The 26345-nt window shown below is 39.8% G+C and overlaps 1 protein-coding gene and 1 long non-coding RNA gene across 10 annotated transcripts in view; one reads left to right on the plus strand and one right to left on the minus strand.

The window, feature by feature from the left end:
• The window catches only part of TOP2B (DNA topoisomerase II beta), a 44739-nt gene extending 21870 nt beyond the window's left edge, over positions 1–22869 (minus strand). For 2 of the 9 annotated variants that reach the window (XM_081881837.1, XM_081881836.1), the window contains exons 1-17: positions 19722–20029; positions 13156–13326; positions 12829–12919; positions 10264–10327; positions 8347–8492; positions 7959–8056; positions 6510–6722; positions 6256–6429; positions 5265–5366; positions 5007–5144; positions 4480–4618; positions 3842–3999; positions 3585–3710; positions 3162–3272; positions 2307–2412; positions 1793–1902; positions 33–125 (exon numbers count right to left, since the gene is read on the minus strand). In XM_081881837.1, coding sequence (XP_081737963.1) covers positions 33–125; positions 1793–1902; positions 2307–2412; positions 3162–3272; positions 3585–3710; positions 3842–3999; positions 4480–4618; positions 5007–5144; positions 5265–5366; positions 6256–6429; positions 6510–6722; positions 7959–8056; positions 8347–8492; positions 10264–10327; positions 12829–12919; positions 13156–13326; positions 19722–19832 — 2151 coding nt within the window. In that variant the 5' untranslated portion in view covers positions 19833–20029. Of the gene's footprint in view, positions 1–32; positions 126–1792; positions 1903–2306; positions 2413–3161; positions 3273–3584; positions 3711–3841; positions 4000–4479; positions 4619–5006; positions 5145–5264; positions 5367–6255; positions 6430–6509; positions 6723–7958; positions 8057–8346; positions 8493–10263; positions 10328–12828; positions 12920–13155; positions 13327–19721; positions 20031–22636 lie in introns of those variants that run through there. The other 7 variants (XM_081881835.1, XM_081881834.1, XM_081881841.1 and 4 more) reach the window with 6 other exon arrangements.
• LOC309325748 lies at positions 20281–25852 on the plus strand. Its single transcript, XR_014149946.1, has 2 exons — positions 20281–21066; positions 24591–25852. It is a non-coding gene; the product is annotated as an uncharacterized lncRNA (long non-coding RNA).
• Positions 25853–26345: the final 493 nt, after the last annotated feature.

Genomic DNA, 26345 nt, shown 5'->3' on the forward strand with positions numbered 1-26345 from the left:
AACTCCATCTTAGTTCTGTACTGAAACATTACCTCTGGTAATCCATGTAATCGACGCTGTCGTCTATCTTCCATGAAATTTGTCAGCCACTCTTTTCGGTCATCAATTTTTTTCTTACTGAAGGCCTACAAACATTTCACATGCTATAATTAGATAAAGCACAACTGGGGGGGGGGGGGATGCTGCAAGCTATAAAAGAGAGACAATTGTGCACATGGCCAGAAGGTGGTGAATATGGTTTCCATGTTAGCTTGGCAGACCTACATTTCTGATCCAGACCTGATATAAGTTAAACAGCCTTCCTTTAAAATAATACTTTTAGAGGGGAATCTTCTACTATCTGGCTGAGTTAAATTCAGTCCAGCAATAACCTCAGACCAGCAATATCATGAAACATAAGGAGTGCAAGAGTCTGCTTTTTAAACAATGCAACATGATTGAAACAACCACCAAGATGTCAGAGTATCTTAAATATCGGGCTGACTGAACTTGACTGTTGCAGTCTCTCTATGAGCTATTTTATCAAGTTTTAATGCCTGTGTGCACTAATTTTCTGCAGTTTTTTCCTGCATGTCTTGCACGCTCTATCAAGGTGATAAAACAGAAATAAGGAGGCAATGAAGGATAAATGATTTCAGTACTAACAAAACAGGGTAAGAGTCATGTAACAAACATAGTAACGTGGAAAATGTTTGTCAACTCTGTGTCTACAGTTTTTCCTCCACCCAACATTACTAGACCTGTATCCTAAACAATTATTGTTTATGCATTTGAAATTAAATACTTTACAAGTAGGAACCAACAGGAGAGGAGAATAGTGAACTAGAAGACTGCCTCCTTCTAGGGGTGTGCCAAGGCCACGCCCCTGGGATGCGTGCCATAGCCTCCTTCCCAAATTATTCTGCATGGTGGCTCTTTACATTGGCTGAGCATGAAGTGAGCTGCATTTGCAAGCCATATAGCCAACCCAATGTCCTCCCCCCACCCCCAGCTTCACTTGTACAACTTATTGGCACACTTACATGCATCTCCTACTGTGGGAACCTTGAAGTCATAGTAGATAGATCAATCGAAGAGTCAACTCAATGTGGTAGAGTATTTTATTTTTTAAAACTGTATGAATTCAGCATTAATAGCAAACTAACTAAAGCAACGGGACGCAGGTGGCGCTGTGGGTTAAAGCACAGAGCCTAGGACTTGCCGATCAGAAGGTCGGCGGTTCGAATCCCTGTGACGGGGTGAGCTCCCGTTGCTCGGTCCCTGCTCCTGCCAACCTAGCAGTTTGAAAGCACCTCAAAGTGCAAGTAGATAAATAGGTACCGCTCCGGCAGGAAGGTAAACAACGTTTCTGTGCACTGCTCTGGTTCGCCAGAAGTGGCTTAGTCATGCTGGCCACATGACCCAGAAGCTGTACGCCGGCTCCCTCGGCCAATAAAGCGAGATGAGCGCTGCAACCCCAGAGTCAGCCATGACTGGATCTAATGGTCAGGGGTCCCTTTACCTTTACCTTTTCCTTAACTAAAGCAACAAGTGTCCTAATGATACTATATATAAATTATATGAACGATATTATATAAATTATATCCAGAGTACGGTTCTGGTTGGTTTCACAAGAGTTAGGAAAGACACAAAAACAGAAATCTAAAATGATCAAAGGGCTGGAATGCCATCCAACGTGGGAAAAAATGTTTGGGGCTTTTAGTGGAAAGAAGTTCACTAGACAGAGTTCTATATAATTACAAATGGCAAGGAGATAACAGACAGCAAGAAATTAGTGCAGGAGGTTATTTACCAATGTAATGGCGGCATCATCTTCAGGACCAGCATATCGAAATAAAATTCGATGTCTCTCCATATCTGCAAAATATTCTTTTGCTTCTTTAGAAGTGCTGGTGCCCAAACCTACCCCAGAGACAAAGAAAGAAAAAATGCCAATTTAGTCCATCTTCCATCTCAACCTTTTAAGAAATTAATTTTAAAGCTACTTGAGGACCAAAGATAAAACAGCTTGCCACCAGTCAATAATTACACTTGAAGAAATCCAAAGGTCAATTTAGCTGAAGTTAGTAACGACTAAGTCTCACTGAACGCACTGAGAGTAGCTATGTCTCAACTAACTATTCCATTGGTTTTGAGTTGAGGCTATGATCCTATACCTGCTTACCTGAGAGTAAGCCCCACTAAACTCAGTTGAACTTATGAGAAAACACGTAAAGACTGGGCTGTTAGTTATTAATAAGCTTAACTGGACTGGATCTCAAAGGATTTGGCACTTGGCTGTTGGGCAAGGAAGTTAAAACACAAACCTTTGTAGTACTTTATTTTCCACGCTTTATGGTTCTCCATATGTTTTTTCCATTCATCAAATTCAGGAATACTATAGAAGGCAAGTTCCTGTTTATTTTTGCTTGCCTTAAAAACAAAAGATATACAAGTTAGATCCTGCAACTATTTTTTTATTCAAGTTTATGAAAATTACATTCAAAATAGATTGCTGTGGGTGCAGCAGCTCCCCCACCATCTCTCTCACACATTACAGTTAATGATCAGTACACAGCTCCCATGCCCCCATTAATCCTTCTCTCTTCATGCACCACAAGTTATTTGAGGTCCAGATCTTAAGGAATTGGATTGGGGAAAAGAAGAGGCCTAGATGGAAATATGGGAGATGTGTTCAGCCTCTTCCCAATAATGTCCAGGCAAAATACTTCTTCCAGTGCTTGTGATTTTATTCTCATGCAGCGAATGCCTGTGCCAATGCTAAATAAATCACAGTTTCGAACATATTACAGCATTTGTACAAAGCCTCAATTTGATAAACAAATGGAACTCTCTAACCCAGAGTTCCCTTTCCAAATTCCCCAAAGTCAGAAGAAAAAATAAAAGGCAAGTTAGTTCTACCACTTCTTTCTATTTCAACTTTTCACATTTTTCTTTTGTTGGTATATTCCAAGAAAGGGTTTGTATGTATCTGAGTTTATTCTCTTTCCTTTTGTCACTTTTTGCTTTAGGATATCATTCAACTGAGGTATCTATTCCCTGAATATATATATTTTTACTACATGGAAGGATGTTGTTTTGAAAATGTTTGACATCAGAAAAGAACATGAATTTTTTGTCCCTGTATGTTTATAATTAGTGTCAGAAGAATGTGTACTTACCTTTACAATTGGAGTGATGAATTCTTCAAGAAATCCATGTTTCAGAAGGGAAGGCCAATTATGATGAATAAAATTGATCAGCAAGCCTTTAATGTGAGATCCATCTTGATCCTAAATATTAAAAATAAATGAAATGTCAAGGCTGAACAAAGGCAGAAGTATTTTTAATTTTTATTTTATTTTAAACTCATTTATACCCCACCTTTCCCCCTGACAGGACTCAAGGGGGTTAAACAAATATGAATGTCCGAATCACTAAGGAGCAAAGAGGGGGTGTTGCCAAGGTGGTGTGAAATAAAGGCTGAGAGGCAGCCCGGCAAGTGATATGAAAAGTAATACAGAGATGATAAGGAGAACAGAATTATCTTCAAAGCAACGTGGCAAAGTGGGATGGGTTGTTTGAATTCTAAATCTTTCACTGACCTGATCAGTCATGATCATTATTTTGCCATATCTTAATGTTTTCAGAGACTCTGGGTCTTCATAACTTTTCTTGTATTGTAGACCTACAATTTTTATGATGTTGTTAATTTCTGCATTTTCCATAATCTGTGTAGAAAGCAGAAATGGAGGCAAGCAACAGTTTAGCATGTATATATTACACAGAGACGTACATATGTGTGTTATATGTTTATTATGTATACACTCATTAGCCACCTTCTTAAATGGCTTTTCCTTACCTGTTTGTGAGATGCTTCTCGAACATTGAGAATTTTACCCCTGAGTGGAAACACGCCATATCTATCTCTTCCAATGACACCTAAGCCAGAGACAGCTAAAGATTTGGCAGAGTCTCCCTCAGTTAAAATCAATGTACAATCCAAGGAATGTTTGCCACCTTCAAATTGGGAGTGGGGGGCGGAGAGAGAGAGAGAGAGGGGGGGGGACACAAAAAAATTAAGTTGACGAAATCTTCAGCCAAGACTATATGCAAGAAAGCAACACACAGTTAACTCAATTTTTAAAAAGCAACTGATTGATTGAAAAGGCCAAGATGCATATTTGACATGACTTGCTTCTTTTAATCAACAATTATATAAGAAAGTGTTTTAAACCCTTTGTCCAGAATTAATCTTTCAGTGGCAAACAATATAAAGAGGAAAAGAGAAGCTTGCTTTAACATAATTGTGCACTGCGTGAAGACATTAATGCTGAAATAGGGACAATTTTACAATGCATCAGGAAAACGTATTTGCTCAAAGGGAAAATATATTTGTTCAAAATTTTGAACATATGTGTTGGTCATTTAGTCTTTTTATGAAAAAATAAAATGCATATTTTATACAGGTAACTATGCTAGAAGACAGTTTGCTCTTACCAGCGTCATTAGCATCATCGAGTTTTGGAATGCCCTTAATTTTGCTGTGTTTCACTGATGAACATTTTTTGTTCAGCTGTGTTTGTGCCTTGAATTTCACCCAATTCAGGATGCTTTCTACAATACCACAATTAGAGGCCTATAATACAAAACAAAAAAAATCACAGTCATTCTTAGGAATACAAAAAAAGGTTCACACTGACAGAAATAAAATATACTGAAGTGTCAGGATCCATTTTTCTCCAAGAATGATATACTGCATCACAAAAGCAGTGTCAAAATTTATCTTGTGCAAAATAACCTTAATATTTTATTTATTAAAAAGGGTATTTTACAAGCAAAACCAGGAAGACTCTGGTAATTCATTACTTTCTATTCAGCCACATTAACAGTCATTTCTGAACAGTTAACACTGTCATACTAAAAAACCACATAAATCTGAATGTCATAGTTCCCTTCCTTAATGCAAAGAGGATTACATTTCCCATATTTCCCATAAAAATATCAAATAAATATGCAATACTTACTGCTTTGAAAAACTTCTCTGATAACTGGCATTTGGACCCAAAACTTTTAGGCTGAAGTGTCATGTTCTCTTTCGTTTGAGAATCAAAAGACGGATTCTCAATGAGGCAATTAATAAAAACCCATATGTGGTTCTTTACCTGTTCAAAAACCAAACACACACACAAGCAAGAAAGGAATCAAAGATACTGAAATGATAAACCTTTTTATCTGAAACAAGGACAGACCAATATTTTTCTCTGAAGCGAGGATCAACTTGCCTGGAATGGTTTCACTGAAACGCCAGCTTTGTTCTTTTTCTTCACCACCTCTATCAATTTCCCAACAATTTGATCTACAACATAATCAACGTGCCTACCACCCTTAAAAGTAAAAATAAAAGAAAGTCAGTAAGGAGAGAGAATTAAACTTTAGAATTAGTAACTACTAATTTATCTGTAGTTTCCACAGGAGGGACAAAGAAATAAGATACCCAGAAATGTTTGCTCTCTTGCTCTCTCATATTCTAACATCTCTAAACTAGTAATGGTGCATGTGTACATATACACCACAAGCATTCTTTATTATATTTATATACACACACACACACACACACACACACACACACACACACACACATCTCAATTCCATGAACTGCATAAGAAAGCCTAAGACAGGCATCCCCAAACTCGGCCCTCCAGTGGTTTTGGGACTACAATTCCCATCATCCCTGACCACTGGTCCTGTTAGCTAGGGATGATGGGAGTTGTAGTCCTGAAACAGCTGGAGGGCCAGGTTTGGGGGTGCCTGGCCTAAGATATGTGAGAGCACAGGATGTTACAAATTACCAAACCTGGAATACATACCATTGGCATAGTTCTGTCTTCCCAAACTTGGTGCCTTTCAGATATTTTGGATTCAATATCCATCAGCCTCAGCCAATGGTATGGGATAATAAGAATTGTCATCCAAACACCTGGAAGGCATCAGGTTAGGAAAGGCTGGCATTGTTAAAAAGTGTGAATGTTGCAGTAAACTCAAAATAATTCATGCCTTATGCCAGTCTCTCACCTTTTTTGTCTACTAAGGAAATTTATTGCAAAATATTTAAACTGAATGTCTTCTTTAAAAAATTGAACTGACATAGTGCTTGGGAATTAAATGTTGGACATTTTAACCACAGTAACATGACATTCATGACTAGCTTAATGCCACATTTCCCTTTATGCTGTTTACCAGTTCAACCACTGTAAATTATGTAAAACAACTCACCTTTGTGGTAGCAATACTGTTCACAAAGCTAATTTGCTGAAATCCTTTCTCACTTAAAGTGAGACATACATCCCAGCGTTCATTTGCAAGTTCATGGATAACTTTCAGAGCAACTCCAGTTTCATCCAACTTGTCTTTTACGTAAAGATCAACGTAACTACGAAAACCATTCACCTGTGATTTTACAAAATTAATTACTTACTGTTTTAAAGCACACAAATACAATTATGGAAATAATTAACTAAGCCTCTTACAGGTAGTTTCTTTCCATTAAACATAACTTTGACCCCTTTACATGCTCCTGCCAAATCATAAGCTCTTCTTGTCATAAGGGCCACAGTATCTTTGTCAAGTTTCTCCATCTTAAATTTAGCAAGATCTGGCTGGAATGTGACACATGTGTAGTCATCGCCTTCAAAATGTTTTATTTTGGCATCAGAAGTCTTCATCATATTGTTCATCCAAGTCTTTGTTTAAAAATGAGAGAAAGAGAGAGGGAGTACATGTCAGTAGCAATCTTTATATATTCTACCAAAAAAGGTGCATAGAAGAATGGTGATTCTTGCAATTTGCAGGTATGTTAAATCTGTATTCAAGGGCAGTACGAAGAGTTTAAACTTTGTCCTTCAAAAATAAAATAAATACCACCCCAACATGATTATAAGCAACAACATGGCAATTATAAAATAACTATTTCCCCTGCTATAATTGATACTGCAACCAAATAACTTGATTGTGGGCCACTGCATCATTGATTCAGAATGATTATGGAGTGACTTGAAAATTAAATAAATCACAAAAGTACTTTTAAAAGTTTACTAACCCTACAGGAATACTAGCAGTGGAAGTCAAACATAATTTCTGAACAATTTTTGTTTTTAAATTTTCCTGGAAAATTTCCTAGTGTGAATACATTAAAAAGGTAAAGGACCCCTGACAGTTAAGTCCAGTCATGAACGGCTCTGGGGTTGCGGCGCTCATCTCGCTTTACTGGCCGAGGGAGCCGACGTTTGTCCGCAAACAGTTATTCCGAGTCATGTGGCGAGCATGACTGAACCGCTTCTGGAGAAACCAGAACAGTGCACAGAAACGTCGTTTACCTTCCCACTGGAGTGGTACCTATTTAACTACTTGCACTTTGACGTGCTTTTAAACTGCTAGGTTGTCAGGAGCTGGGACCGAACAACGGGAGCTCACCCCGTTGTGGGGATTTGAACCGCCAACCTTCTGATCGGCAAGCCCAAGGCTCAGTGGTTTACACCACAGCGCCACCTGCAAGTGCCACCCGCAATTGTGAATACATAGAAGTTCATAAATTAAAAATAGATAGTTCACTTAAACATTTTCATCCTATGCTGCAACATATCTGTAACAGCAGCTTTTAGGTGAAAAAACAATACATGGCAGATGCCATACTGAGAAGGCTAGAAATGAGGCTCCATTTTATCTCAAAAGATAAAATGGCCATAGCTGTCAACTTTTCCCTTTTTTAAGGGAAATTCCCTTATTCCGAATAGGATTCCTCACAAGAAAAGGGAAAAGTTGACAGCTATGAACAACAGCAGTGAATAATATTTTCCTATAATAATATAGGAATAATATTTACAAATGGATATATTTTATGCAATATAAAGCTTTTAAAAAGGGGATTTTTTTTCAACCAAAGAGGGTAAGTCCAAAGAATTAAAGGGAAACCAGCATACCTGTTTAAAGCTGTGTTTGTACTCCTTGCAAGCAGTTTCAACTGTAAACTTTGTACTGAATATATTACAAAGTTTTGCACCATAGCCATTACGACCACCTAAAAAAACAAAGGAAAAACTGTTAGAAAACTATTTATCCCAAAATTCTGCTTGTCCTACTAAACATTTCCTAATGATACTAAGTGTGCACAAGGGATTCCACTAAGTATACACATTATGTATTAATGAAGGACCAGGAACTGTCAGCTAGAGGAATGTCAAATTAAATCTTGCATATACTTTATTGCCAAGCGAAGTATTTCCCTTCTATTAAAATAAACCAATCATTACAAAATGATGACAACAAATTAGTATTAGTCTTCTAATAGGTCCTGAACAAAATGTTTACCTGTAACTTTTTTCTCATCATCATCATAATTGCTGGAAGTTAACAGCTGTCCAAAGATTAAGGCAGGAACATACATCTTTTCTACCTTGTGTTCCACGACTGGAATGCCTTTTCCATTATTCCAGATACTTATAATATTTGATTCACTGGAGATGTAAATAAATATTTTGTCAAAAATATTTTGTCACACAATGTTGAATTTGCATACGCTTACAGCAACACACTGTTGCTGTCTAATAGGAACAGGGAGAATTCCTCTGTACCAGGAAAAGTGAGTACTGATCACACTGTACTCAATCTCTTTTCACAGAAAAGGTATCTACACATTTCCCCCCATAACCTTACTTTAAAAAAGAAAAGAAAAAAAGAAAGCTCAGGTTTCAGGGCACCTTTCAGGCAAAAGATAGAAGTGTAACTCATGGATTTCACAAATAAAAAGCCATCCTTAACCCAAGCTTACTCAGTTTTCACATTGACTACAGCCTCGAAATACTTTACAGTCATACCTTCGATCTCGAATCCCTTGGCTCCTGAACAAATCGGCTCCCGAACGATTGAAACCCAGAAGTGAGTGTTCCGGTTTTCAAACGTTCTTTTGGAAACCAAATGTCTGATGGGGCTTCTGATTGGTTGCAGGAGCTTCCTGCAGCCAATCAGAAGCTGCACTTTAGTTTTTGGATTGCCAAGGGGTGGAAAGGAGATAAAATTCCATCAAAAGAGGAGTGGCAAGTTAAACTACTTGAATATATGAAACTAGTGAATATGATAGAAAAGGTCAGGGATAGAACGACCCAAAAGTTTAAAAAGGAATGGGAGATTTATAGGCAATATTTAAAAGAACATTGTCCCCATATTAAAACTTTAGAATGCTTTGAATAACTCTTGGAATTGCATAAGGTATAAAGAACACAAATAAGATATAATACAGGTTAAGTTTATTGAAAAATAGAGGCAGGTAACAAGGAAACAAAGAACCCACACCAAGGAGGTCAGAAGTCGATGGCTGAAATGTGTTTGTGTTTTCACATTGTACTGTTATCTTTTCTTTCTTTTTCTTTCTTTTTTGCCAGTCATGTGGTATGTTTGTCCCGCCCCGCCCCCCACTGTGTGTCTGTTTCGATTATAAACCAATAAAGAATGAATTTAAAGAAGCAGCAGCAGCAGCAGCCGCCATGCTTTGGTTTTTGAACGTTTTTGAACAGACTTCCGGAACGGATTCCGTTCAACTTCCAAGGTACAACTGTATATACATACTATAATATGGAAACAAAGAACTATGAGCAGAAAGAAACAATGTATTTGGGCTAAAGCACAAATTCTGAAAGGGCAGTGCCAAAGTAACCAGGGTTGTCTTAAGATTTACACTATATAAAAATGAATTAAGGAAAACACAGGCTGTAGGCTATAAACTGTAGCAAGCAATGAACAGACCCGAGAATAAACTTGTGCAAAGTCTTACACAAGAACTGTTCTGAACTGGGGTCACTTTTATCATGTATTGCTGTTCCACCAAGTGAAGACCCATTCCATGAAAAAATGCTTTCTGCTAGTGGAAATGCACCTTTGGTGTCACATGAATGTTTTCGGCTTTAAAAAAACAAAACTGTTCGTACAAATGAAAATCTGCATATGTTGAGTACTCAATGAAGTAATCTCTTAAAAATGTACTCAGTTTTATATCACATCCATAAAAACAGGGGCAATTGCCTACTGCAGGCTTAACATTCAAAATGTCTTCCTGCTATGAAATTCAAAATTCTCCCCACTATTTTAACTGCCTTTTCTATGAATATGCATTTTAACATTCCTTCACTCTAAGTACTCTAAATAATGCAAGCCAAATTTTACTTAAACATATCAACTACAAAAAAATGAATGCCCTTTTCTCAGGTAAATTAGAAAAAGAAATTTACTTACGGATCAATTGATATTTTAATACATGTCATATTCTTATCCCTCTGTTTATTGTCTGCTGCATTTACTAAAAACAAATAAACATTTCTTAGTGGCAGTAAAAAAAAACTTTACCTAGTTAAATATCCAACCAACTTCAACTAGCTAAATATTTTTGTATTCACATGCAACACATGCTATGCCTCTGAGAAACTTTAACACATCGTATGATCTTCCTGAAACAGCCCACTGAGTTCATTCAGACCTTTCTAGTATGTTACTTATCACTGCACTCACTTATTTCATTCTGATGTCAATGGCCCCAACTTTATTTTTTTAGTTTTTCTACTTTTTCAATATCAAACATAATACCAATGGATAGTTCACACATTATGCCAGTAACAGTTTTTCAAGATAAGCATGTCTCCCCAATGTGATGTGATCCCTGGCAACTGAAATGCTGGAGCTCACAAATCTGAAAGTGAAATCTGTGACTCCCGAATTCATGGATGATGTTCCCAGGCAGAAGAGTAAATCAGTAAAAGGCTACTCAAATGTACCAGTTAATTCACCTTAAGAAGTATTAGTCACAAAATACACTACAACATACTTCTAGTTAGTTTATCCAGTTCTTAATGGCATTATGACGTGAAGAATGCCATTGTGACACATACATTTTGTTTTAATTTTTTGCTGTTGCTGTTTCCACTATTTTTCATTGTGATTTAATGCTGCATTTCTTAATTGCTTCTCCCTTTCACTTCCCCTCCACACCAAACACATGGCTATTAGCCACCAGTGACAAGCAACTGTGCCTTGTTTCTAGGACACCAAAGAAGGAGATAAGCTGAATTATCCTGTTCAGTACTACCCCATAAACATCTATTCAGAAGTAAGCACCATTGATTTCAATGAGGCATACTCCTAACTAAGTGGTTATAGTATTGGAATCTCAGTAGTCTGACACGTAGTTTTAGTTACATGATTACAAAGTTTTCCATGTGACAGGACATCATACACACATATATAATCCTTCCCTGCCTCTATTAGATCTGGCAATATTAAATTTTAATTTAATTCCCCGAAATCATTAAAACAGTACTCTGGCCCTCTAAAACAAAATCCCTTTACTGAACTAAATATTATGAATTTGGCCTAAATGTGGACAAATCATGTTTTAGAAACTAGACTAAAAGGGAAATTCTCAGCCAATTTGACAGAGCTCCTGTGTTGCACAACAGTCTAATTCAATTTGCGAGATTTATTCTAATAATGCATCTTTATGCTAGGAAATTCCTGTTGAAATTCTGCCTGCAAAAGAGCTATGAAATGTGTAAGAGCCAGCTAATAAAATGTGGTAACTCTACTTGCAATTTAGTAAATTGTGTGGAATAGCATGATTAAAGGACCAGCCATACTTTGGTTACTGAATATTTCTGTGCCATTGAACAGTAAACTTCATAGACCATTTATTTTAACAGAAAAAGTTGTCAGACATCTCAGTCCTCTTTAGTTATACTACAGAGGTGGTGGTGGGAATAATATAGGCTTTCAGATGAATAAAATGGTCTAAAATCAAGTATTATGATTCAGAGTGAGGATCAGGATGACAATTTCCCAGCTTTTTAGTATGCTTGAATATTTTAGCAAGGATGTGCCAATAGCTAATATGAAATGACAACAAAATAAATAAAATTGTACATGATATTGGTGATGGTACAGTAGTACTTCCGCTGAAGTTACTATTGAGCTAGATTCCTGATGTAAAATTATTGCAAGCTTGTAAATATCCACTCACTAGTCACCTGTGGCAAGTAATATTTATCTTCAGATGACCAGGGTAAGGAATCTTTACAAAAGTTGGCATTTTTATCTTCTTAGGTTCACAGACAATCAACCTGGACATGGGCGAATAGGAGGCTGGTAAAATACTTTATGAGCTAATAACTTGTGTTGATTTATTTGTGAGCCTCAGTTATGGTGCTCCCAATGCCGCCATAATCCTTGATCATACAAAATGTAAAAGTGAAAACCTCCCCAATGCATAGTTCTTGTGTTCCACATAAAATTAAAGGAATTTTAGGTTGCTGTGATGGTACATGGCCATTATAATTATGATTAGGAGACAGGGAATAAGCTGTAGGATTCCCCTCCACCCTTATCAATGGTACAGTGTTATGCAGTGGTGAGTTTCTCGAATCAGCAAGAGGTTATACTAGATGACCCTAGAGGTCCCTTACAATGCTGAGTTCCTCAAAAATTACTATGGTTAACTCTGAACTGACTGCACTCCTTATGTACCATTTGGATCTTTGCAAATTCTGGACTGGAAATACACACTGAACATTAATAAGTTCAAAATTAGTATAAGCCCAAGTCATAGCTAAGAGCAGCAGGGGTTGAATGGAGGGAATTTGTAAGTGTATGACCCTGAAAGAAGGGAGCATGCAATCCCACAATCTATTTTTACTCTTTATCATGGTTGATTACTAACATGTTTTTACCAGTTCTAAACTCTCCTAAATTATTCCATTGTAAGCACTTTGAAAATGCTGAGGATGGCAAAATATCACAATTATAAACACTTACCAAGAATTTCATCGAAGATCTTGTATAAGCCAGGTACATAGGTAATCTCTCTACAATTCATTCCTATATCTTCATCAAACACCCACATCAGCTACACACACAAAAACAAGAGTTTACTTTACTGAACTTTAAAATAAATATTTACTGCTATTACTTTAAATATTCACAGAACATATTTATTTTCAATTCTCAGCACTGTTTTTTCTCCGTATCCCTCCCATACATTTGGACTGACATAGGGGGGGAAAAACCACACAGAAACATTGCTTGATACCTTCAGCTACAATATAAATACTTGCTTTAGATAAAAATAAAAATAAAAATTACCTGAGTTACAGGTTCCACCGAACCAATGTATGTATCAGGACGGAGAAGAATATGCTCAAGCTGAGTCTTTTTCTGATAAACTCTCTCAACAGACATCTTCTTTGAATCATTCTTATTCATGTGTTCAGGTTCTTCCTTTTTTGAAGCATTATTCTGATTATCAAAAAGCGTCTGAAATAAAAGGAGGAAAGGTAACCAAACTACACGGATTCATCCCAACTGTTCTACAACCGCAAGTAAGAACCATTTCCATGAATAAAATAACTACAGCTTTCTAATTCTTCATTGTGCAAAGACTTTGGGCTAGTAGCAATGTTTGTTGCCACTAGGGGAAAAGATACAAACCAAGAGGGAACTTTCTTGATGCATAGAGGACATGCCTCCATATTGTTGGCTTTTATAGAAGAGTTTTTTTTAATAATATAGGAATTTATCTGACCTATTACCTTCTGCACTTTCTACTAGGTCATGTTAAAGATTTCTCTCCACCCCCTCTATACAGGAAACAGCAACACACCATAATGCAAAATGTTAAAAGTGCCCTCACTTTTAAAAGGGAGAGAAAGTGTCATATAGGGTTGGTTCAAAGGTTAACACCAAACCATGGTTTGGCACTAGGTGAATGAGCCTTCAGCTCACACACTCCATACTCCGCAGGTTCCCAGTTGGTAGCAAAATGTATATTTTGATATTTAACCCAAAGCAGCACCTGGTTGTCACAAACTAGGGAGAGAACAACGGAGAGGAAGGAACATGTAGGCCTGTGACACCTAAAAGGCTCAGGGCAAAATTGTGGTTTAGGTTTATCTCTGAAGCAGTGTTTGAAATTAGCCATGCTCAAAACGCGTTTTGCAACTGGTGCAGGTCCGATTGCAGGTTGGCAACTGACATCTCCACCTGGCTTTCTTAAGCAGGTAAGCCGAAGAGCTTATTTATTGCATTTAAATCCCACCTTTTTTTTTGCAAAAAGCACATGGTTCAACCCCCCCCCCAGTTTATTTGATGTTTCAATGTATTGTAAACAGCTTTAGATTCTTTTCTTTAACATATAAAGTGGTATATACGTGACATGAATAACAACAGCAACACCAGAAACCCTACTGAAAAAGTAGCATTGGGACCTAATTCAAAGTGCTAGCTACCTTCAGAACTGGGGGTGGGGGACTGTTGGCTCTTCAGGTGCCTCGGCCAACATTACCAAACATCAGAGATAACGTGAGTTGCATTTCAGCAACATATGGTAGAGCCCAGGTTTCTCATGCCTGCTTTAGAGCACTCCATGGCCTAAAAATGCTTAGAAGTTGTTCTCCCCACACGATCTCTTCCCCAGCACACACATATGGCTACTATATCATCTTGGCTGTGAGTCATGGAAGGCCTTGCAGGCCTTTTGCCTCCAGGCTTGGGTAAGCAGGGCCCTGAATGACTCCAGCTACAAAAGCTAAGGCTGCTGAGCAGACTCTTTGGCTGAGGTATGTTTCGGGGAAGGTTTTTTTTTGGGGGGGGTGTTGCTGTTTTATATCTTTATTTTAGATCTTATTATGACTTATGTGGAAATTTATTTAATCTGGAAGTAGAGTAAGGTAAAGGGACCCCTGACAGTTAAGCCCAGTCGCAAACGACTCTGGGGTTGCGGCGCTCATCTCGCTTTACAGGCCGAGGGAGCCGGCGTTTGTCCACTTCGCAGACAGCTCTTCTGGGTCATGTGGCCAGCATGATTAAGTCACTTCTGGCGCAACAGAACACCGACACCAGAGCAGTGCAGTACTGCTTAACTATAGTTGAAAGGTGAACCATGCAGCATGCCGGTCACTTCACTCCTTACCTATTCCTGCTGCTCCGTTCGTAAGAGCTAGGCCATGGTTTGCCTTAGTGTAGTCTGAACTCAGAAGTGTGATTTGTCTCACTCCCGAAGCACAAGCTGTAACCAAGCTCATAGCTCATAGATTACGGGGAGGGTGGGAGAGAGAGAAACCACAAGCCCAGCTTCAGACAGAACTCCAATACAAACCATGGTTAGGCTCCCATAATGCTGCAGCACCACAGAAGGAGTGAAGCGGCTGTGATTTTCTCCCTGTGCACCAGCATGCTGCATTTTAAGACATAGTTAAGCTTAACCAGAATTCCAAGTGGTATGTGAATATGGCCAGTCTTATTGTTGTTCCAAGGTTGTAAAACACTTTGTAATGGCAAATTCTTATTATGTTTTAGACAGATATGAAACATATTATTTCAGCAGTCTTGTGAGATTCCAGATCAGATAAAGCTCTTATGCCTTTAAAGCATTGTGCCTTTTTCAACTATTTCTTGGAAGTGTGGTCAAAGATATATTTTAAACTGCACTGAAGTCTCTACTATGAGGTTTAATTTTTTTTTATGAACTACAGCTGCTGCCTCACTTTTCCTACTTCTCATTGTCCAAGAACACCAAAATAGCACTTTAAAAAAACACACCAAACCAATGAGTACAGTACTAATGGTAATGTTGGGTTTTAATTCACAAAGGCTAAGGCTGCAATCCTATGACTTGGGACTTACTCCTAAGTCAGCATACATAGATCCAAGATGTAAATGTGTTAAATTGGCTTGAGGACAGGAAAGGCTTCTACTCATAAGTTGAAAGAATAGTTGGTTTGTTCCCAAATGATGAGACACTTATCATTACCTTTAAAGAAACCATCTTTTATTAGTTTCTAGCAAAATGAGATTTCTTTAAGGTCATAAGTACATAGGGTATAAAATATTCTGATGTTCATGATTCAAACACTTTACAACTCCATCAGAAGAGAAGCTGTCTTGTAATATCTTAAAGTGATGTTCCTTAACGTACACACGAACCACATTATTTTACAAAACTATGGAACAGATGGTCCAGATCAGGTTCGCAGCTTTAACAGTTACACATTCTCTGTATTATCTCCTTGATCAACAACTAATCACAGATGGAAACATTTAAATATTTGCAGCCCTATACATCTCTTTGGGCACAGATGTCACCTGTTATATATGCTTGCAAGAAGAAAGTATTAGTCCATCTTCAGCTGCCAGTAGCTCTGGGAATTAAGGCTGCATTTGTTCCACCACTTCATAAATTAAATGCAGTTTTGGACTTGGTCTGCATGTCAGCTGTATTGTTTGTATGTGTCACTTGAGCATAGTAATAGATACAAGCTTTTCGAATGTCAGTGTGATTTCAAGCAAGCAAATGTATGGCCAGCAAAAGATGGATAGATGGATAGTAAACATGTAACACTAACCAATGGTGTAGTACTATGTGCATGAGCTGGAAAAAGCCTGAAGACACATGCACACCCCATGAGATTTTTACTGTGTTTACTTTAAGTTTCCATGCAACCTGGCTTTTAGGTATCTGAACTAAGTATCATGGTTTAAAATAAATACTGATAGGTTTCTAAACAAAACAATTTCAAACCAGTCATGAAGATGGCTTGATAAATCAAAATTTGTTTTAAATTGTTGCCTATTTGGCTGCTACATTAACAAGCCAGGATTTGTGGAAAGTAAAACTTGTATAGAATTCCATCAGGCCATGTGGGAGGGGAGCATACAAGTCAAGGCTCAGACATAGAACTAAGCCAAGTTTTAGTGCTACATACATACATACAAGCCAATTATTTCTTTCTTTTAAACTCTGAGCAAAAATGGATGAAGTCTTAATATTTTGTTTACATTTCTTTTTTTTCTTTCCCTTCTATAAGAGGCCGCATGGATCAAATATACCATGACTATATGCGTATTTGCTCTGGTTCTGTATTCAAGGAATGTGCTATTCCAAGATGTATTACTGGCATGATGTGCAGAAACATTCAATGTGAGAGTGCAGAAAATGAGGTCTTGCACAGGAAGCACAATAAAAGCTCTAGTTGTGTACCAATCTCCTTGCTTAAGGGGTTTTTGATATGACAGAAAAGTTTTGCTAGAAAAGCTAATGTTTATGTACATAAAGTTAATGTACTTAAGGTCTGTATATTCCTTTTACAGATATAGTCTCCCCAACTTATTTAATATGCTGTAAATTGTAACCCCCTTGGTAAAGATACAAAATAGATTAGAGCATATACCTCCCCTTGGAGACATAGATCATTACATCCAGTACGCACAATGGGGAAAATCACTGTGAATCATTTCCAGTTTTAACTTTAATATTTATTGGAAAGAAATAGTTTACTCAACTTCCACAATTTATTCAGAAAAGTTTTGAGTGTATAACTTGTTTTTTTTAAAAAAAATGTAATTAAGTTATTGCACTAATATCAAAACATATTTAACGGGTATACACAATTTGGGGCGGGGGAGTTCTATTTAAGGATCCTAACTCCACTGTTTAATGGTGTTATCCATAAGAAATTCCATGCCAAGGACGCATGTACTAGTTTAACTCTGAAATGTAGTCACAATAAATAGTAATAATCTGTCAAAGACACCTTTGAACATGAATTCTTCCTTTAGCAGAGAGCTCACAATGTCTAGTGTTTGAGGCCTTGCCAATTTTTATCTATTCAGAATCACAATTTTAATACAAATATTGTAAAGCAATGATAGATCACTTTGAAAGCTGAAAGAAGGAGGACTATGGAAGTAGCAGACAATTACAACTATGCACACAATACATACAAATAGCAATACTTTTTAGGAAAACGATTTAGTGTTCATGCATCACAAATGAAATAATCCCAGCCCTCAACTACTAAATTCAAAGTGCAAGTTCAAAGATAGTTGGGACTTTAGCTGGAACACTAATGCCATTGTGTCCATACTAAATGTTTTGCTCAATTTGCATTTCTGGACATATTTTTTTAAAAGCTAGGGGAGTTAATACATCATCCCAAATAGTGACCCTTATTACAGCTCCACTTTCAAAGTTAATTTATTAAAGAAGCAAGACTAGAAAGCACTTAAGAATGACATTCCCTCAACACTTTCCACTGGCTGCATACATGCACCTGCAAGTGCATCTGATAGATCTATGAGATCGACTAACTGTTTCAAATGGCAAGTAGGCATATCTATCATCAAGTCAATCTGCTCATCAGAAGGTGGGTACCACTGCTATATGAAGCACCAAGGTGAAGACCATCCCTGCTCACAAATCCACTCATTCAGTCCAGTCTACTGCTTGACAGAGCAAACTGGGACATTTACATTAATATCAGTTCTGCTCTTTGCACATGTCAACTGTTCCTCCAGCAAGTACAACACAAGAACAAGGAATAGTTTGCCCTCCTGGTTATAGAAACATAGCCTACTTGTCAGCAAGGATTGCAATATTCCACGAGTTGCCTGGTGCCTTATTTTTAAAGTGTTGCTGCCACTATGTACCTAAAAATAGGCATTCTGGGGCACACATAGAATTTGCCACTTTTCAATTTATAAAGAATAGCAACATTGTCTTTCCTTTACAGGACACCTAAAAGTGGAATGGAAATATTTTTGTTTTCAAAGCAACAGTCCTAATGAAGTTAGGGTAGTAACATTGTATTACTACATGAAGCTCTAGAGTAGCAGCAAGCCCGTCTTGAAGAAAACTGCTCCTTTACACCATTGTGCTGTGTTGCCTTTTCTTGCCAGTTACATTAAGGAAGTGACCCTGGTTTGAACTCTCTGCTGAACAAGAGAAATAGAAGTAAATGACTGATTGGGGAACTGTATCCATTCAGTTATCGCCTCCCTCCTGGGGTCTTTCCAAATGGGATTTCTTTCAACAGGGCCAGAAACAGCATATCACAACCTCTAATCTTAAAACCCATCGTATGGCTTCATGACCACTTAACTCTCCCTTTCCCACTATATTTTCCCCACCAGAATACTCACTGTATTTTTATATCAAGATCCAAAAGCTTATCCTCTCATAATTCACCTATTTTGCGTAGGGATGGAGCTAAAGGTACTTGCCCATAAGGACCCCAGTTTTCAGAAAACTGATAAATCCCAAATCCTTATTACTAGTTCAGGTGTGAATTCTGCAGTGGCCCAGCTGGAGAGACGGTTCACTTTCAGCCTGCTAGTTCAATGCTTTGGCTAGACGCGAAACAAATCTAAGAGGCCTTAAAAACTGTTTCAACCTTTCCACTCTGCAGGAATTGCGGGGTGGGGAGACCCCTCTCTTATCAACTGATCAACAGAAACAAAATAGCCATGTGAGCTATAGCTTGTACTCAAGAAGCACACAGAGTAAGAGTCAGTAACACAAGTGGGTGCCACATACCCCCCCCTTTAACTCTGCTAACCCCTGGCAGGCCACACACCCACACACCCCAAAAAAGCCAGCAAGTGAAGGTCCCATAGCACCAAAGCCAAGGGTTCCCATTCCCTCGCCAGAATCAGCAAACACCCAACCCTGTACTTTCCACCCTGGAAGCAGCCTAGTCCTCCCCCTTCTCCCTTTCTCTCTGCATCCCCATTCTCCATCCCTGCAAGCATCTCCGCCGCTCCTCCATTATTTTCCCCGAGGCCTTCCGCCTCCCATTTCCAGCCAAGCCTGTTAAAAGAAAGCAACACCGCCGAGAAGGGAAGAGAAATCGAAAGAAAATGCCAAGGCAACTTACCACCCAGGTTAAACCCCCGCTGCCGCCGCCGCCGCCGCCTCCTCCTCCTCCTCCACCACCTCCGCCGCCGCCTCCACCTCCTCCTCCTCCACCTCCTCCTGATTTTGCCATTTTTTGGCCCTCACCTCAGTATAAATAATTATAAATATATATATATATCTACAAAAAGCCTTTTTTTCCCCCCAAAAGAAAAGTGGGGGGAGGGGAGAGGGAAGCCACCCGCGGCCGGCACAGGGCTGCAGGCGCGCGCACGCACACACACGCTTCTCTCATGCACCGCAGATTTGGGAGGGGGGGCCGGCGGCGTGTGTGTATGGGGGGGGTGGGGGGGTGTTCCTTCCCACACAGAGAAAGATCCTTTTCCCACCCAGCGCGCGCGCCCGCGCGCCCTCACACACACACACGCACGCGCAGTCCGACAGGCCCCCAAGGTTGCCCTCACGCTAATGCGCGCGCGCGCATCCACACAACGAACAATTCCCCCCCTTTTTTTTCTCTCTCTCCCCCTCACACACACACTCTTTCGCTTTGTGGGCCGCGCGCCCGCGCGAACACTCACACCGCAGGCTCTCCTCCCTTGTCCCTCCTCCCTTCAAACGTCCAGCGCGCACGCGCGCGCCCACGGCCACGCGCGTAGTACCACCCCCCCCCCCGCCGCCCTTTCCTGTCTCTACAGCTGGAGCTGAGGGCCACGGACGTTTTATTTCACGTTTGAGCTTTTCACCTCAGCCTAAAACAGATAGATAAATAAAGGCCGGCCGTCTGAAGGACGGAGTGTGTGTGTGTAGAAGGGTGACAAAAAAAACCACCTCACACACACACACAAACCCGGCCCGTGAGGGACCAGAATATGTCTTTTTTTAAAAAAGAGCTTTTCCGGCGCTGTTCTCGGCGGAAATGTTGGGCGGCGGCAGCGTAGACAAGACCCGGCTTGAGGACCTCGTCCACACGGGCAGCTGAGGAACCCGCTCGGCTTCGAATTGGGAAGGGAGGACCCGCGGAGGAGGGCTCGGGGCGGAATTAAAAGGCCGCCTGGCCTAACCGCCACAGGCTCCCTGCAAGCGCCGAGGCCCCAAAGCCTCAGACAATAACTGCGCTGCCCCTCCCCCCGCCCCACCGCCGTCCAGCATAAACCACCGCAGCCACCGAGCGCTCCCGGTTCCGCCCTTCCCTTCCCTGTCAACCAATTAGTGCCGCGCAAGTCTCATTTTCGGCCAATCGTTTAAAAAGAAAAAGCCCCCGTCAAACGGGCGTGCCTACGTCACCGCGTGCGGCAAGAAGACGCCTGCAATCGCTTGTACTTCCCCAATTGTGGTGAGGCGAACCGCCAGGCCATGGCGCTGAGGTAAAAAAAAGGCACGGGAGAGCCGCTGGTGCCTGGTAGCTGCTCCCTTCAGCTCCGGGGGTCCCGGCCCAGGTCAGGGACAAGGCCTAACCTCCCGCCTACACCAACTGAACTAAGCTAAGCGATTTTAGTACTACCGGACCCAATGGGACCCCCGTAAACACGCATAGGGAGACACGTGTATAGCGATTCCTGTTCCTACATGGGTTTGTGCACTTGGGAGCAGCTCTTCAAAACATGCCCGTGAGGAACGACTGTTCCCAAACACGATAAATCAGAGAATTGTAGAGTTGGAAAGGGATCACGAGGGTCATCAAGTCTACCCCCCCCCCCCGCAATGCAAATGCTAAAGCATCTATGACAGATGACCTCTGCTTCAAAATCTCCAAAGAAGGAGACTCCGCCACCTCTCGTGGGAGTCTGTTCCACTGCTGAACAGCTTTTACTGTCAGAAAGATTTTTTCCAAATGTTTAGCTGGAATCTCCTTTCTTGAAGCCATTGGTTCGAATCTCCTAATCCTCCCTCCAGAGCAGGAGAAAACAAGCATGCTACCTCTTCCATATGGCAGCCCTAAAGATATTTGAAGATGGTTATCATATCTCCTCTCAGTCTTCTCTTTTCCAGGCTAAACATGCCCAGCTCCTTCAAGCGCTGCTCATAAGGCTTAGTTTCCAGACCCTTGATCATCTTGGTTACTCTGCACACATTCCAGGTTCAACATCCTTCTTAAATTGTGGTGCCCAGAATTGGACATCGTGTTCCAGGAGTGGAACAGAGTGGTCCTGTTACTTCCCTTGGACACTATACTTCTCTTGATGTAGCCCACAATAGCATTAGCTTTCTTTGGTGCTGCATCACACTGTTGACACAAGCTAAGCTTGTGGTCCACCAAGACCCCTAGATCCTTTTCTGCTAGTAACCCAGGTGTCCCCCATCCTATATTTGTGCAGCTGGCTCTTTCTGCATAAGTGCAGAACCTTAAATTTGTCCATATTGAAATTCATTTTGTTTGCTTGCGCCCAGTTCTCCAATCTGTTAAGTTCATTTTGAATTCTGATTCTGTCTTCTGCAGCATTAGCTACCCCTCCCAGTTTGGTACCGTCAGTAAATTTGATGAGCATCCTGTCAATTTCTTCATCCAAGTCATTTATAAAGATGTTGAATAACAACGGGCCCAGGACGGAACCTCCGACACCCCACTTCTTGCTTTTTTTCTAAGATGATGAGGAACCATTAATGAGTACTTTTTGGGTTCAGTCAGTCAACCAGCTATGAATCCACCTAACAGTTACCTTGTTCAACCCACATTTTATCAGTTTCCTCACAAGAATAAATGGGGGACTTTGTCAAATGCCTAACTGAAACCAAGATACACCATGTCCACAGCATTTCCCTGATCCACCAAATTTGTAATTCCATAAAAAAAGAAAAGAAATCAGATTGGTCTGGCATGACTTGGTTTTGAGAACCATGGTGGATCTTAGTAATCACAGCATCCTTTTCCAAATGCTCACAGACCAACTGTTGAATTATGTGTTCTAGGATTAATGGTATCAATGTCAAGCTCACCAGTTGATAGTTACCTGGGTCTTCCTTTCCCCCCTTTTTGAAGATGGGGACATTTGTCCGCCTCCAGTCTGTAGGGACCTCACTTGTTCTCTCTCCAACAATTCTCAAAGGCTCTGAAATTACACCCAGAAGCTCCTTTAGTACCCTTGGATGCAGCTCATCAGGCTCTGGAAATTTAAAATAGCTAGGTGTTTCCTTAGTACCTCTTTTCCTATCTTGGGCTGTAGCTCCCTCCTTACATCATTTATCTATGACCCTGGGATTAAGAATCTCATGCTATACTAAGTGAGCTATGCCATACGAATCTGAGATAAATATTTCATCAAACACCTTCAGTTTATCCTTTTCTTCCCCCTGCCCTTTCAGTGGTACTTTCCTGGTTTTGTGCCATTTTTCTCAAGGGCAGTCTGCTGAATCTTAAACTAAGTCAGGATGTTACAAGAACATGGATAACTGTGGCACAACTATGTTTTGTCTAGGAGGAGCTGCATCTGTTACAGAAAGGCCTTTTGTGCACAAATACATCCCAAGCAAACCAAAGACCTTCCCAGAACCAGCTAATAGCAGCTCCATGTTATGTGGATTAAGCTTCAGTTTATTATTTCTCATCCAGCCATTACTGATTCCAAGCTGTCATGCCTGGTTCAGGTATAAAGAAAATATACTTGGGAGTCATTAGCATATTGTTCACATCTCATTCCCATTCTCCAGACAATTTCATCCAGAAGTTTCGTGTAAATGTTTATGTAAGATAAAAACTTGAGGTTTCAAAGCACAAGTGCTATAGCACCAAACCACAATTCCCTCAGTCTTCTGGAATGTGCACACCAGGAAGAAGCAGAACCACTGCAAAACAGTACCTCCTATCTCCATCCTAGAAAGATCATCCGCAAGGATTACATTTTTAGAAGAATCGAAACAAGCTAATGAGAGGTCTATGAGAAGCCACAAGACCACACTCCTCTGTTTTATGTATTTATTTTACTTATTAAATACATACACTTCCTTTCAATCAAGGATCACAGGGTGGTTTACAGTATAAAAACACAAAAATACAGAACATAATAACAAACAAAACAATACTGTCTGCCACCAGTTTAAAAGGCCATAGATTGTTTAATTAGCCAAAGGCCGGGAGAAAAGGGATTTGTTCTCCTGGCATCTTTCATCCATTGCAGATTATTTGTGAAGAACCAAAGTCACACCTGAATACAGACTGAAATCAGATCAACTTCATCCAAGAGCACCCAGGCATGCAGACATAACTAATTCAAGCACATTTCTCCCAAGAAAGATTGGCAACCAGCCAGTATTTATTAAAATTCCCTGATATACACATATATAACCTTTCAAAATCCCCGTACTCTGAAATTACGGTACTACAAATAAGGATCTGCATAAGGCACTATAAATGTTTATGTGTTGGAAACATAAACATATATACAAACATTTTATATCCTGCTCTTCTACGAAGAAGTAACTTGGCAGCCATTGCCTCTGGTTCAGAAGGTCTGGTTGAGAAAATGTGATACCATTGTTAAAACAGCTGTACTGCCTGCCCTACCTTGTCCAAGCCAGGATCAAAGTTCTTGTATTCATTTATAAAGCAAGTTAGATGTAGGGTACCTCAGGGATCATTGGAACACTTATATCTCAGCTTGATCACTGAGCTTATCTACAGGAGCATCACTGGCTGTTTAGAGTTGGCAAGCCTCTTTTGACAAGAAGAAACCGAGCCTTTGATGTCATCAGACCAGTCCTGTGGAATACTCAACCAACAGAGATTTAGCAAGTGCCTTCTGTGCCAACTTTTACATGCCTGCTGAAAACTTTTCTACCCAGCCAGGCCTATGCAGGCAATTAAGAGTGCACTCCCCCAAAATGGGTTACTGACCTTTGTTTTTAATTTTTAACTTGCTATGCATTTATTGTATGGTTTTATCTTATTTTCCAGATCATCATCAGAGCCTGCAGAAAATGCAGAAATAATGGTCTATCACCCTACAGGACTAGACAGCCATGCATGTCAGGTCATGGGAAGAATGTGATGAGACATGCTTATGCATTCATGAGACTCTCAATTCAGGCTGTGGCAATATTGTGTTTCCCAAGGCACACAATTATGTTCCACCAATGTCAAACCAGTATTACAGCTTTCAGACATATGTTCCTGCTGTGCTCAATTCATATAATAAACCTTTATGGTTATGCACAACACCATTCATTTATTTACTGAAAGTATTTTTATGCTATACTTCAGCCAAAGAGGCTCCCAGAGCAGGCTTAAAATCTACAACACAAGACACACAAGGCAAAAGCAAACCCAGGTACCAGCTCTGAATGTTGCAAAGTTCTTAAAGCGATCAGCTGGGTCTCAACAGTTCAGGGAGAAAAGCAGCAAAAAATGAGCTAATCTCTCAGCAGAGTGGATGGAATAGTTCTGCTTCCCATCTGATGGAAAAGAAAAGCCACATTTCTTATATAAATGGAACATAGGACATTAAATGTGCTGCAGAACGAGCTGCTGGTTTTAGCCTAAGCTTTTATGAGTCTAGGTAGTTTCCTAGTCTATGGAAACCGATATCATCAATGGAGGCTGGCGGCCTTCCTACAGATAAGCTAAGGAAGTGTTTTACAATGGAGGTGGCTAGTTGATGGACTACAATTCCCATCATCCTTTACCAGTGGCCTGATGGCTGGTGCTGATGGGAGTAGGAGTCCAACAACATTTTGAGGGCACCATGTTGGCTATCCCTCAGTGGCTGAACATTCCGGTCTCCAAGAATTAACATACTTTGACAAATATTGTTCAGAGTAGTTTAGACTACTAAGCTGCTGAATAACGAGTTCACTTGATTTGCATGGCTGACACTTTTGAAAAGAAACTACACCCCATATATAGCATTAAAACATTGATTTTATCTCATACAGTATTAGGTGCGATTTTGAAATGCTTTGGCCCGGCTGGTACTATTCACCTTGATTTTAGGACTGGGTCTGAGGACAAAACTCTCTTATTTTGGCTGCAACAGACTAACATGGCAATCCTCTCAGAAACTTTAGCATATTACTGGTATTCTTCTTCTTCTTCTTTTTTTTTTTACAATCCTGCTCCTTCACTGAACCTAACTCTAACCAAGTTTACCAGTCAGTTTATTCATCTGATAATCTATAACCTGCACAAACTCATGCCACAATAAATGTGTTAGTCTGCAAGGTACCAAAGCCAGAGGGTTGTTATTCTTCACTATATGACAACTTCTTATGGAATGATCTTTTCCGTTCTGTGCACAGTAGGTTCAAACCCATGGCGAGAAAACCTGCAATTGAATTGTTATCGGTTTGCGGATCCCTTCTAGGTTTCCTAATATACAGGATGTTTGGACTGTACCGTTTTGAATTTATGAACTGTAAAGGCCCAAATAACATTCAAAACACAAAGAATTACTTTCCTTCAAAAAGTGCACATTTCCCTGAGTGCCCATCTCTTTATATTTTGTTTAACTTGACCTCTTTACTAAGCTATGTTGCCTGTATGTAGACTTCTGCTCACATAAAAATCTTCCGTTAAATGGAGAACAGTTGTGCAGTTGTGTATGCCAAACTGAGTTCAAAATAGCTTATACTCTTGTATGTGTATAGGATGACCATAGTAAAATGTAGGGTTTGAAATTTGACTAGTGGATCTATTTCTAATATTTTTATTAAA

The sequence above is a fragment of the Podarcis erhardii genome (assembly GCF_964252035.2).
Source record: "Podarcis erhardii genome assembly, chromosome: 12".
In the NCBI taxonomy this organism is placed as follows: domain Eukaryota; kingdom Metazoa; phylum Chordata; class Lepidosauria; order Squamata; family Lacertidae; genus Podarcis; species Podarcis erhardii.